The sequence below is a fragment of the Lissotriton vulgaris genome, chromosome 5 (genome assembly GCF_964263255.1).
Source record: "Lissotriton vulgaris chromosome 5, aLisVul1.2, whole genome shotgun sequence".
In the NCBI taxonomy this organism is placed as follows: Eukaryota; Metazoa; Chordata; class Amphibia; order Caudata; family Salamandridae; genus Lissotriton; species Lissotriton vulgaris.
The window spans coordinates 38725927-38738874 of NC_141693.1; the positions used below are offsets into that span (position 1 = coordinate 38725927).

General features: G+C 42.9%; 1 protein-coding gene across 10 annotated transcripts in view; it reads left to right on the plus strand.

Annotated features, from left to right (window-relative positions):
- Positions 1–12948, plus strand: part of LOC147710070 (butyrophilin subfamily 3 member A3-like) — a 662391-nt gene that overhangs the window by 349144 nt on the left and 300299 nt on the right. For 8 of the 10 annotated variants that reach the window (XM_086920761.1, XM_086920762.1, XM_086920765.1 and 5 more), the window contains one exon: positions 1602–1622. The exons of the other annotated variants lie outside the window; for them this stretch is intronic. In XM_086920761.1, coding sequence (XP_086776887.1) covers positions 1602–1622 — 21 coding nt within the window. The remainder of the gene's footprint in view (positions 1–1601; positions 1623–12948) is intronic. 10 annotated transcript variants of the gene reach the window in all.

Here is a 12948-nt window from a genome sequence, read left to right on the forward strand (position 1 = left end):
CGTCATGATGCACAGTTGAGCTGTGCTGATGACGAGCTGAGCTCGTCATGAAATGATGGCATTATGAAAAAGTCAGCACAGGAGGGGAAAACACCTAGCAGCCAAGGTGTTAAATACATGTCCTGTTTCTTAGTGGTTTTGAGTGTGTTAGTCATCAATGAAAGGGGGTTGGAGTTCGACTGTATCCCTGAAAATATCAGACATTGCAATGATTTGTCATTCCCCCGTCTCTTGAATGGCATAATCAGAAACCCCAATCGGACTTCTTCCTTTCAGAATTAGATAATGCTGCTGTATTACTTAGCTAACCTGATACCGAGTAGCTGAAGATTTACATTTTTATACTGACTTTAATTTTAGCATTTCTTTTCAATTCAAGTAATGATAATAAATTCTTAGTGTAGGAGTAGTACAAGGGTAGGCAGCTGAACAGCATCCATTTCCTTTTCTTCATTGACAAGCTTCTGAATTCCAAGGGGTGGTGCAGACTGAACGAGTTAGGGCCATGCACCTGTGACAACTTTTTAGTCCAGGATACAATGCACCTAATAATGTTCGGCGACTTGTATAGTGACATCAGAAAGAGGTTTCTTTTCCCATTACTAAAAAGAAAGGGTTTTATCCAAGTAAAGCCAGCCTTATTATATTTACAGCTACTAAATGACCGCAAGGAGATCTTCTATATAGCCAGTTTCCTTATGGCAGCTGTTAGGTCAAGAAATAGCCGCAAGGATAGCCCATAATTAATGAGGTTTTAGATCATTTGCTTTTATCTTTAAATTTTTTTTTTTAATGATTGATATTTTTAATGAGGTCCATATCAAATTTCTTGGATGCACTGCCACTTTTGCCCTGGAATGCACTTTACCTGATTAGTACTGTATCGTGTCTTTTGCACATAGACTGTTACTGCCGGATTGCATTATATTGTTGACACTGTATTTTGTACTTTTGCACATATATGTTTGTATTTTTGTGTCTGTACTTTTATGGTTTTAACTTAACCGAATAAAGTGGTTTGTTGATGATGACAAGCTTCTGAAATATTCCAGAATTCCACAACGGACACATCTGAGCAATGTAGGCTTGGCCCACAGGTTATACCCTATTGCTGCCAATGTGAGTGGACATAAGCATTACCTATGGTTATGGCATAAATAAGAAACAAATAAAAGAGTGAGGCAGAGACAGACCTATGATGATGGGATGGTCCAATGCTTATGATTTAAAGTAGTAATATGTGACATTATTTAAAAATATCTTTTCTGCATCACATTATGAAGGCCTCATGTAAGCTAAATGTGGGCGAAGGCACAAAGGTTTTACACAGCCTCTAAGATGGTGCACATGGTTGTAGGTCTTGCAATGTTCCAAATGCAGATACATCTGTTCTGTTCAATCCTGACTGTTGAATGCTCATTGTGGTGGGCATTTTCAATCTCATCATTTTTAACAATTTTTGTGAATAGCTTGAATTGTGAGAATTTCACCCGACCACAGTTGCCATAAGCATGGAACAACTCTTGAAAGTTTGCCTTTTACATTTTAAGCAATGACGTATTTAATCTGCACAAGTAATACATTTGTCATCCTTTTTTCAGACACTCTTCAGAAAGAAAAAGGTATGTGAAATTGCATTGAAACAAGGGTGAGGGCAAGGACACATCTACCGTAAGAGTACGTATGTTAAAAAACTTGTCTGTATATTGTTACTGCTTGTTGTGCATTACTTGCTTTTGATAAAGTTGAGAACTCTATTTTGTGATGTACAGGGGCTATTAGCTGAACTGTGTTTCCTTTACACAAAACCATAAGTCCCCTACAAAGTGTGAAAAGCAAGTCCAACTCTGCACCGCAACACCAAACACTAAGACACACACCAAGGGTTTTTACTCAATTTAGACTCTTCGACTCCATCTTAAAAATATTCATAAATTACCATTTTCAAGTTCAAAAATCATTTGTTTGCTATTTGAGCAGACATATCTAGGAAAATAATTTCCAAATTATAGTACATCTAAAGAAAGAATTTCCAAATGAAATTGGAGGTTTTCATCATTAACATTTTGTTTGTTACATATATTTGAAGCACTTTTATAATCTACATTGAATTTATTACTATTTTACAAACACCCTAACTACTATAGTGACAGACAACTTTATGTCATTTACTTCAACAAACCATGCCAATAATTGAAGGGCTATACAAAAGTATGATAATCATAAATGTGATAGGTCAAACATATAAACTATGTATGACTATATGAACAGACATATCTTATGAATATCACATTTTCATAATGTTTCAAAAATAAATTAGAATATTTAGAAAATCCCCTTAGATAGATAATGCTACTCGTTCTGAGTTTTCTTTGTCTGTCTAGTTTCACCAGTGGGGATTGTAGAAATAAATTGCACTTCCTCAAAGCAAGATTACATTAGTCCTCTCTATAGCTTCTCAGATAGGTGATTTAATTAAAGCAACAGGTAAGTTCAATTTCAAAGCTTTTATTCGATTTGCAAACAAATCATACAAGCAAAACATGAAATCAATCCATTGCATTAAAAAATTGTTATAAAATACAAAATTTATACAGGGGAATCCAAAATAATTCATGTGGCAATAGGACACATACTAACAAGCGTTTAAACATTGGATCGTAATTAAAAAACATGAAGATGACCAAAAGGTATAGAAGTTAAAATCGTACAGACAGGAATAAATAAATTGGCACAAAATGCTTATCCTGGCAGCTGTACGTTGAATAACAAGCCCCTGCCTAAATCATGGGACATGTACATTTTTGATTTAAATTTTTTTTTAGTACAGACAGGAAAGTATAGGAATATAGCAGCACTAAACATTTCCTGGCAGCTGTATGGTAAAAATATGAAAAATCAAAAGAAGAAAACATGTACAGACAGGATTGAAAATAAGTTGAACACTGCTAAAAAATGCTCACCCTGGCAGCTGTACATTTTGGGGAAGTACAGACAGGAATATAGAATTCATAGCAATACAATTCTTTTCCTGGCAGCTGTACATTTCAAAATAAAAGTGGCAACAAAAAAACATATGTCCACATTTTCTAAAGCTGATAGTAACACAAGGGCATTCTTAAAAGACCGTATATTATATTTAATAAATATAGGTTTTAAGTACTTTAATCTTAAAAAGTGATAACATTTACAAAAAAGTAAGAAATGGCAGCAACTCTGGCGTGAAACGTTGTCACAAGGGCAGGGGGTTTCAGATTTCTGTTTCTGTACTGGGAACGCAACTAGATGGTGTACAATACCCAGCCTGACACGGGTTAAAACATATTGATGAGATGGGCGGCAGACATATAGGAGATAGGCTTGGAACCCCGATGGTAAGTTAAGTTCTCTATAGAACTTCACAGTAATTAGCTTACCATATACCTCATCTCGCCCTTTCTTTTTGTACAATAAAAAAGTTTGTTTGATCTCTTTTTTGGGTATTTCTACCGCAAGTTCGGGGTCGGTAAGAACATCAATATCAAACAGAGTCTTAAACCAAAAACTAATATATTTCAGCCAAAGAATACGTAAAGAAAAGTCCAGGCCTATACAGTCAAGGATAATTTCTTGAGTGAATCGAGTTTCTGGCTTAGCCCAAATAGAACGCCACAATAAGAGTGGACGAACGGCTGCTAAGTCTGAGATAAACTCGACCCCAACCTCGTCATGAATTAATTGAATGGAAGCGGAGTGGGGAACACATACCACTTTTCTTAGGAACTTGTTCTCCTCTTTTTGGAGAGAGGTGCCATCTGTGTGGCCCCACACCCCAGCCCCATACAATGCCGAGGGAACACAGCGAATATTATAGATGTTAATCATATCACGAATGCTTCTCGAACCGAGCTTAGAAGAAAATCGAAAAACGCTGCTAGTAGAGCGAGTCATTTTCAACCTGGCATTGTCAAGCTCTGATTTCCAGGACCCATCATTAGCATAGGTGATTCCTAAATAACAAAATGTTTTAACTTGTATCATTTTATCGCTGTCTAGATAGAAATTGGACTTTAGTTTATTGGCTGACTCACCGCACAACATAACATAGGTCTTGGATTTGTTTACACAGAGTCTCCTGTTTTGTATAAACAACATAAAACCATCAATAAGACGCTGTAAGCCTATCTGAGTGCGTGATAAAAGTACCGCGTCATCCTCATAAAGTAAAATTGAGACAGAGTTGCCTCCAATCTGCGGGGCGTCTGCTGATATAGTAGCCAAGGTGCGATCAACACAGTTAATAAAGAGGGAAAATAAAAGAGGAGCTAGTACGCATCCTTGGCGGATGCCCCTAGATACCTTAAAGAATGGTGTACATTCACCATGGGTGCCATATCGGACTTTACAAGAAAGTTTCTGTTAAAGCCTAGCCAGAAAATGTACTATTTCTTTCGGTGCTCCTAACTCCAATAAAACCTGCCAAAGAATGCCGTGATCAACTAAATCAAAAGCGCTGCTCAGATCAGCAAAACATAAAAATAAATTACCCTTTTTGGCCACTGTATATTTGTTAATTAAAAGATCCAAATTCACGCATTGCTCCAGGGTACCCATCCCCTTCCTGAAGCCGTATTGCACTTTAGTTAAAATATTCATATCTTCTGCCCATGTTTCTAGTCTTTTGAGCAGAATTCTGCTCATAACCTTTACTGAGGCATCCAATAAAGAAATTGGCCGATAGTTGGAGGCCTCAGATTTGCTGCCTTTTTTAAATAAGGGGACAATGACCGATTGACCCCAGGAGGGAGGAAAATTGCCTTCCGCTGCACAGTTGAAGGTCCTAACCAAAATGGGGGCCCACAGATTAGGTTCTGTTTTTAATAAATCTATGGGCACCCCATCAGGTCTCGGGGCCTTCCCCCCCTTGCTATTAGCAAGGCCTTCTAGTCCCTCTTGCAGCGTAATCTCTAAAGGTATAGGTGACCACATTGGCAAGTCGGCAAGAGGTAGGGTTAGTGATACCCTTTCTGGATTAAAAATATTAGTGAAATGAGAAACCCAGTCCTCGCAGGCAAGTGATTTCTGGGACACCTTCTGTATTTAGAAATGGACTGTTGACTATTTCCCAGTAGAGTTTACTATTTTTTGTCTCAACTGCTTCATTCAATTTATCCCAAGCTTCTCTCTGTAGTACCTTTTTCCTGTTAGAGATAGCCAGTTTGTAATTAACCCTTGCTTCTTTGATGCTAATGCCATCACGAGGTTTGAGCCCTAAAACACGTTTTAGTTCCCGTAAGGCTACAGTACAGGGTTATCAAACCATCCCAGTTTTATCGTTTTATTAGCTGAGGGTTTCTTGGTGAAGATACCCTCAATGATGGTGTTGATATTAATAAATTGAGATATCAGAAGATCGTGGTTAAAAACTTCTTTAAGGCAATAACTAATCTCAATTTTACAGCTGACTATTACCTCCCTTTGTTTGGCCGCGGAATTGACCCCCGTCCATTTGATTCTCGGACCATTGGGTCGTTGGGACGCTATATCGGTGGTGCAGGTTTCCCCAGTTCTTTGTGTGACACCCCTTGTAGGAAGGGTGACGCAAATACTGTTGTGATCGCTAAGACTTTCCTCTCTCACGTACAAGCTTACATAGTCCCCATTGCTTGAGAACAAGATGTGATCGATGAAAGTCCCAGCTTCCCTCCCTGTAAAGGTGGGCAAATGGCATTCTGCTTATTTTTGTTACAATTTAATAAGGATACATCTAATTTAGATAGCAGTTTGTTTAAGGTGGAGCTGTAATGGCAATGTGGGAAATGGGGAGAATCCTCACTCCTTCCCACACTCCCGTTAGAATTATCCGTCTTCATCCCAAAGCCACATGGGTTGCCCTTAGATAGCTGACATGGCTGCAGATTAAAGTCCCCAGCCCATAGGATGTCTGACTGCTTGTTTGAAATGCCTATAGCCTTAGCGATTTCTTTTTCCAGGGGGTACAGGATATTCCCTCTGGAGGCATCAAAAATGTTATTATAAAAGTTGATGAGAACCAGGTCCTTTCCCTTAGCACATGCAATCCTTAATACCTGGCTGTGAGCTCCCACATTTGAGCTGCTTCTAACTTTGTAGGTTTCCAATCTGTTGGAAAGGAGAATCAAGAGACCCCCCTTTGCCCTGCCAGAGTTGGATTTGGTGGCATTTAGGCAATAAGAAGAATAACCTTCTACATTGATATCCTCCTGACTCCAGGTCTCCTGGAGGAGGACTATATCGAACCCTTCTCCTATGAATCTAGACCAAAAAGGGGTATTTAATTTCCCTGCGATACCAGCGATATTCCAGGATATCAAAATAAGGTCACCAGGGTCCGGTTACTAACCTGCAGGTGGGGGGTTGGATGTTAAAAGGGTGGTGACAAAGAGGAGGGGATTGGGTCAAAGAACTTTTGGGTGCGGGAGTCTTCTGTAAAACCATATGACCACTAGAAGACACAGGGGCCACTGTAAGAGCAGCGTTAGGGCTGGCAGGGTCGGATCGCACAACCACACCAGATGCCGACCGCCTATTGACAGTTGGAGTCGGTGGTAATGGGACATAAAGTCAATCAACCATCTCCAGGCAGTCAAATCTGTTAGAGGTTTGGATACCCTGCCACCCGCCGTCTGCAAAACGGTTGTTATTGGGATACCAGGGACGAGGTACCCAATCCCTACCTCTAAACTGTTGAATTTGCCATGGGTCGCCATAGTCCCATTGGTGTTCTTGGTTCATAGCCCAATTTGACGGTGGAATTGGGTGGTGGTAATTAGAAGTAGGGGGGTAGAAAAAGGAGAGTCGGTGGGTATCGATTCCCCCTTTCTTCTCTAGATCAGGCCATGAACATATGTGGTTCACAGTAGAGGCATCCTCGCATGTAACGATGACACAATCCCCTTGAATGCTCTTGGGGATCTTACCCACCCAAGATACCCTGCGTACCGAAGATATTCTACAGGTGAATGGGGGCTTCAGAGGCCTGTGGATACTAAGCCACTGCAGAATTTTATTCCGGAGGGACCAGTGGGGTTCATCAGTTCCCTCTGGGAGTTCCGGTACTCCTGTTAAAATTGCCGTAAATGGAGATACCTCAGGAGCCAATTGAAATGGGCGTTTAGGTCTAGGCCTCTTTTTGTCAGCATGGGCATTAGCTTTGGGGGCCTTATTTTTGCTGGTAAATTGCTGTAAAGGCTCATTGGTCAGGGTACGATTGGCATCATTGGAGGTAACTTGTGGGGTCTGGACAGCAAGAATTTGCTGACTGGATGACGGTGTCTGGGGTATTGGTTTGTCTTTCGGCTTAGATTTGGAACAATTAATGCAGGTGTTAGAAATAGACGATGTTAAAATTGTGGGATCCTTTGTTTTAGATTTGGTATTAAACATAACTGTATTGACAGATGGTTTGTCTATGTTAGTCTTAGCTAAAGGAACCCCCGGACAGGACACCACAGATGAAACCACAGATGAAACCCCCCCAGGTTTAGCTGTTCCTGCCCTTGGATGGTTGGGAGATTTATCAATAAGAATGGCAAGCTGTTTCTCAATGGCCATGATACTCCGTTCCAGGGGCTGGAGTTGATGTTTAAATAAGTCCCTGAGTCTTTCAAACAACTGAGTATTATCAAAGTCAGACGGACAGGGTGCACCCCCCTGGACAATACCCTTAGAAGTACAATGTGAGTTAGGCGAAACAGATGTTACAGAGTTAGTACAGGTAGGTATATTCATGGCTGGTGCTGTAGTAGTCCCTTTCTTTTTCTTGTTTTTAGGATGTTGGTTGGCCTTATTCCCTTTATTTAAGGGTATTGACTGCTTAGGAATGGCACCTTCTCTCACCCCCATGGAACGGATACCTTGGGTCTGGTCGTCAACTACAATCCGCTCCAAATCCGGGGTGATCTCAAGGTTCTCAGTGGAGTCCAGTCCCAATGACAGGTTTGTAGCCGATAGATCTACAGCATTGGGAATGGAATGAACTTGTGCTATAACATTTCCGGGTTGAGAAAGGCTGGGAATAGATGTAACTGCTGGGACTGGGGTTAAAGCCGTAGCTATGAGACCCAGGGAGGATCTCTTAGCAAACGCAAGGTCCTGGGATACCCTGCGCTCTAAAAGGGAAATGTTTAAATTGATAGCCTCAGTAGTAGTAGAGATAAATTTGTCGATGGGGCCTATAAACTGCGCAGTTCTAAGTGCAGTCTTACTCCTGGATCCCCTTGTTACTGACATAATGTGGATATGCAGGCACAGGGGCAGCGAGCCAAAAGAATCAAAACACAGAACTAAAGAGTACCTTTAACTGAAGAGAGGGTCATCAAGCGATTACAAACCAAACCAAGGGGAGGGGGCCCAGCCCAGCCTGGTTCAGTCTGGAACGGGCTGAAACGGGCCCGCCCTTGGCCCGTGCTTCGCCCGGCGTCCCGCGAGGCGGGGCTGACGTTGGCTTTAAGCGCCTCCTGGCGCGGCTTGGAGCGTTGCAGCCCGCTTGGGCTGATGGGGCTTGTAGTCTCCTGACCCGCGCTCCACTCGGCGGCCCAGCTTGGTCAGCGAGCGGCGGGAGGCGGGCAGGATGTGCAGGGACACGGTGTTCTTCTCCCCAGATGAGGCGTCTGCAAAGCGGTAGGGCTCTCTGTACCTTATGGCAAGGTAAGTTAATAAACTGAGCAATAATAGATGGATCTTTTTCTTTTTTTTAACCACATGTTGAGAAGAGCAGCCTAAATTTAACTCCGCACTCGGCTGCAATTTTAAGAAATTATTGGATATCCAGGACTAGGTGTATTTCTCCAGTACTCTAGGTGTCCGGAGTTTTTTTTTTTTTTAAATATCTTTTTTTATTGGCAGTTATGCATAAACCAGCACAGTTACTGAAGAAGAGCACGTTCACTACAGCACGTTTGGATTACAGCTAGGATAATATTTCAGGTGCATCCTGCAAGGCAATGTTAAGTTTTAAGCTCAGCATCGCATACATAAACAATATTACTGGAGGCAAGAATTCCTGGCGGATACAAGCATCTTCGTAACAGTCAATTGTTATTAACTCCTATTCAGTGGGGAGCTGGTGAGCATCTCATTTTGTATCTTGTCGCCCATATACATATGGCTGTTGTCTACCTTACCATCTCTGCAGTATACGCTCAATCAGTGCCAGGCTGATAAAAGACGGCATTCAAAAAAAGATAAACCATACAAAACAAAACAAACTTTCAACTACAACTAAATCTAAACCTCTGTCTGTGCATTTAAAATACTATTGTCATTTAAAGAATCTCCATCAGTGTCTAACAGAAGAGGGGCGGGGAAGCAGGTCCCAACATAGATAGGGGAAAGTGAAGAGTCATGGTATCTAAGTAAATACTTCTAGCTATCCGTCCGAGTCGGTCGAGGATGAAATCTGGGTCTGATCCGGTGTGTGTCTTTGTTCCCACATTTTTACCGTATCTGCCCAGGGTTCTGCCAGCGGTTTATGCCGTTTTGTAATCCTATCTTCTTGAACGAAGCTTGTTCCTCTGCTCTAGCCCAGCGAGTAACCTCCTCCTCCCAAACCACCACCAGCGGGGCATGTTTTGTCCACCCAAGAGTTATCCGTAGTCAGGCCAGGATGAAAGCCAAGTCTATAAACCTATGCCCTTTTCTCTGTGGCTTGGGTCTCGGAAATAATCCCAGCAGACAAATCTCCAGGGAACACGCTAGTGATCTAGAGAAGACACCATTAAGCATACCCACAATTATGCACCAGAAGTCTACTAGCTGTCCACTGGACCAAATCATATGGTCAAAGTCTGCATCCAGTTGTGAGCACCAAGCACAACCTGGTCCTCCGTGCCATATACCACATTTAACCTATGTGGGGTAGGTAAGGTCTGTGTATAATGTTAAATTGCACTAGTTTAAAAGCTGTATTCCGGGATATTTTTTTGGACCGCCCAAAACCCTCCCCCATTCTTTCTCAGTCAATTGTCTATTTAGCATGCTCTCCCATCGCTCTAGCAGTCTAGGCAATAATGGTGAAGCTAGTTCCCTTATTGCCAGATACAACCGTTTAACCAAATGCCCTGCCAAACCCAGAGTCAATAGTGCCTGTAGGGTGGGGTGGGTACCCAGTTCATTCTCTGATATACCCATAATTCTGTCATCGCCCCTCAAATTATATGGTAGTTTAAAAATTGTACTGGTGGGAGTTTGTGATATTCAAGAAACTCATCTAACGGTAGCAATTCGCCATCTCCGTAGTAATCACCAACTGTCCGTATGCCCGCCTCTTCCCATCCCACCAATTGTCGGTCAGTAAGAGGAGGACCTCTTTCCACCTGAGGGATACCTGTAAGTGGAATACTGGGTGCGTAGAGCAGGGTTCCCTTGGAACATGCTATGCATCTATCCTAGCAAGTCACCGCCACAAAGAGCAACACGCCCATTCGATTAATTCTCTGACGACAATTAAGCAACCTAGGGAGCAGAGACATGTGTATAGTCTTAGGGGCAAACAATGATGTAGACAGGTCTCTCCCATCCAACCATATAGCAAGCTACTGAAGCTGAGCCGCCAGATAGTAGGCCTCAAAGTCAGGGGCCCCCAGTCCGCCCGCCAACAGGAGCCTCATGGTCTGCAGCGACACTCTCTTCCGACCACCATCCCACACCAAATCCTGCATTATCCCATTGAGAGTCTGGAACCAGTGTTTGGGCACCACAACTGGCAGGTTTACAAAGTAATATAAAAGTCGTGGCTGTTTTACCATTTTGGATAATGCCATGCGAGCCATGACTGGAAGTTTGAGCGTACGCCAGCAAGGCCACATTTGCCCGAAGTCTTCTCAAGGCACCCCCTAAATTACTGTCAAATAAATCAGTTTGTGTGTGATAAATTTGTATCCCCAAGTGTTTGAAGGAGACCAAAGCTTATTGTAGGCTAGGCGGTAATACTGGTGGCCTCGGGAGAGCAGGGTGCAGCAGTAACAGAGAAGTTTTCCGCCGATTCAAGCGTAGACCAGGGAGTCCCGCAAATTCTTCCAATATGCGTATCGCTGTGTGGATCCCACTGAGGTCAACCCGCAAATATATTAACACATCAGCATATCGCGATATAATGTGTTCGGCCCTTCGAGGGGGATCCCCAATATACTCCCTTCTTGTCTAAAGTGTTCCGCCAGTGGTTCCATCGCTAGTGGGAAAATCTAGGGCAACAGGGGACATCCCAGTCTGGTGCCTCTATGAATAAGATACGGAGTCGATATTACGTGGCCAGTACGCATACGTGCTCAAGGTTTTGTGTATAGAAGACGAATCCACTTCTGCCATCCTTCTCCCATCTGCATTTTCTCCATTACTGCTAGTTAAAAATCCCAGCGCAAAGAATCAAAAGCTTTTTCCAAATCTATCACAATTACTAGTGCATCTGGGAAGTTCCCTATATCCGAATGGAACATGACGTGGTACAGTCGCCGAAGGTTGTTGGACGTGGATCGTGTAGGAATAATACCTTTTTGGTCCTCATGAACCAAGCACCTCATATGAGGCAAGAGCCTAGTCCCCAGCGCCTTGCTCAGTATCTTAAAATCCAAATTTAACATGGATAGTAGTTGAAACTCAGTCAATTGGGCATGTGTGTTTTTGGTTTTAGGCATTATTAATTGAGGGCAGCAGTAGCTGTTATTTAAGTGCAATGGCATACACCTGTGCTAGTTTTGGGGTTAGAATATCTACAAAGGTAGCGTAAAATTCAGCAGGGAGGCCATCAGGTCCCGGTGTTTTCCCTCTAGCCATATCTCTGATAGCCTTTCTAATTTCTCCCGCTGTAACTGGTAGTGCCAACGAGTTTTCAGTGTCGCGGTCTAAGCTTGGCAGTCTCAAGCCTTCGAGATATAAAAGGGGTTCACCCTCCCGGCTCACCTCCAGCAACCCATAAAGCGACTCATAATAGGTATGAAACGCAGCTTTAATAGCCCTTGGAGAGGAAATTATCTGGCCCTGTGCCTCCGTTATAATGGGGATAGGTGTACCCTTACTTTCCGGCCTAATCAACCAGGCCAGCAAACGTCCAGCTTTACCTCCCTCTAATGCCCTCAATCTATCCCATGTGGAATTATAGAGGCTTTTCACTTCTGCCAATTTACCCTGCAAACAAGAATCACCTGCAATTTCCCTATCCAGTGTCAGGATTTGTCCTTCTAATTCATCTAGTTCCTGGGTCACCATCCATCAGATCCCCACCTTCTGTCCCATACAGTGTCCCCGGATCACCACTTTAAACACTTCCCATTCCACTAATGGGGAGCTTGCTGTCTCTTGATTTTCGGCAAAGTAGTGTCCCAAAGCTGCAGAAAGGAGTTGGCGGAAACCATCATCCTCCAACAACGCTGGGTCCAACCACCACAAGGGAATGGGGATCCTCCCAGGGGTGGGTGTAAATCGCAAGAGTAGGGGACTAGGACCAGAAAGGGATCTACCCAGATATTCCTCCCGTCACCACATTGGACAATATCCAATCTTGTGTGTAAATCATATAAATGTGAATAATAGGAGTATTATCTGCGTTGTGTATTTTGTAACCTCCATATGTCCAGCAAGCCCCATCCCACAGTCCAGCTGTAGTGAAGGAGTCGATCGATCCTACTCCACATCATACACACAATTGATGTCTTCTCCCACTACTAAGTTTCCAGGTGATATTCCTGCCAATTTACCCAATAAATGCTTTGAGAAAGGGAAGCTGCTCCCAGTTAGCTGCATACACACTGCATACCGCTATCTCTTTCCCATTTAAAGTGCTGGTGATAACTACGAACCTCCGCTCTGTGTCTATTATTTTCTGAGTGAGGGAGAAGGGAAACCCCGGGTGGATCCATATTAACATGCCCTTGCAAAGGCCGAGTACGTGGTTGTAAAGAGTTGTCCTCTCCACCTACGTCTGAGTCTAGTGAC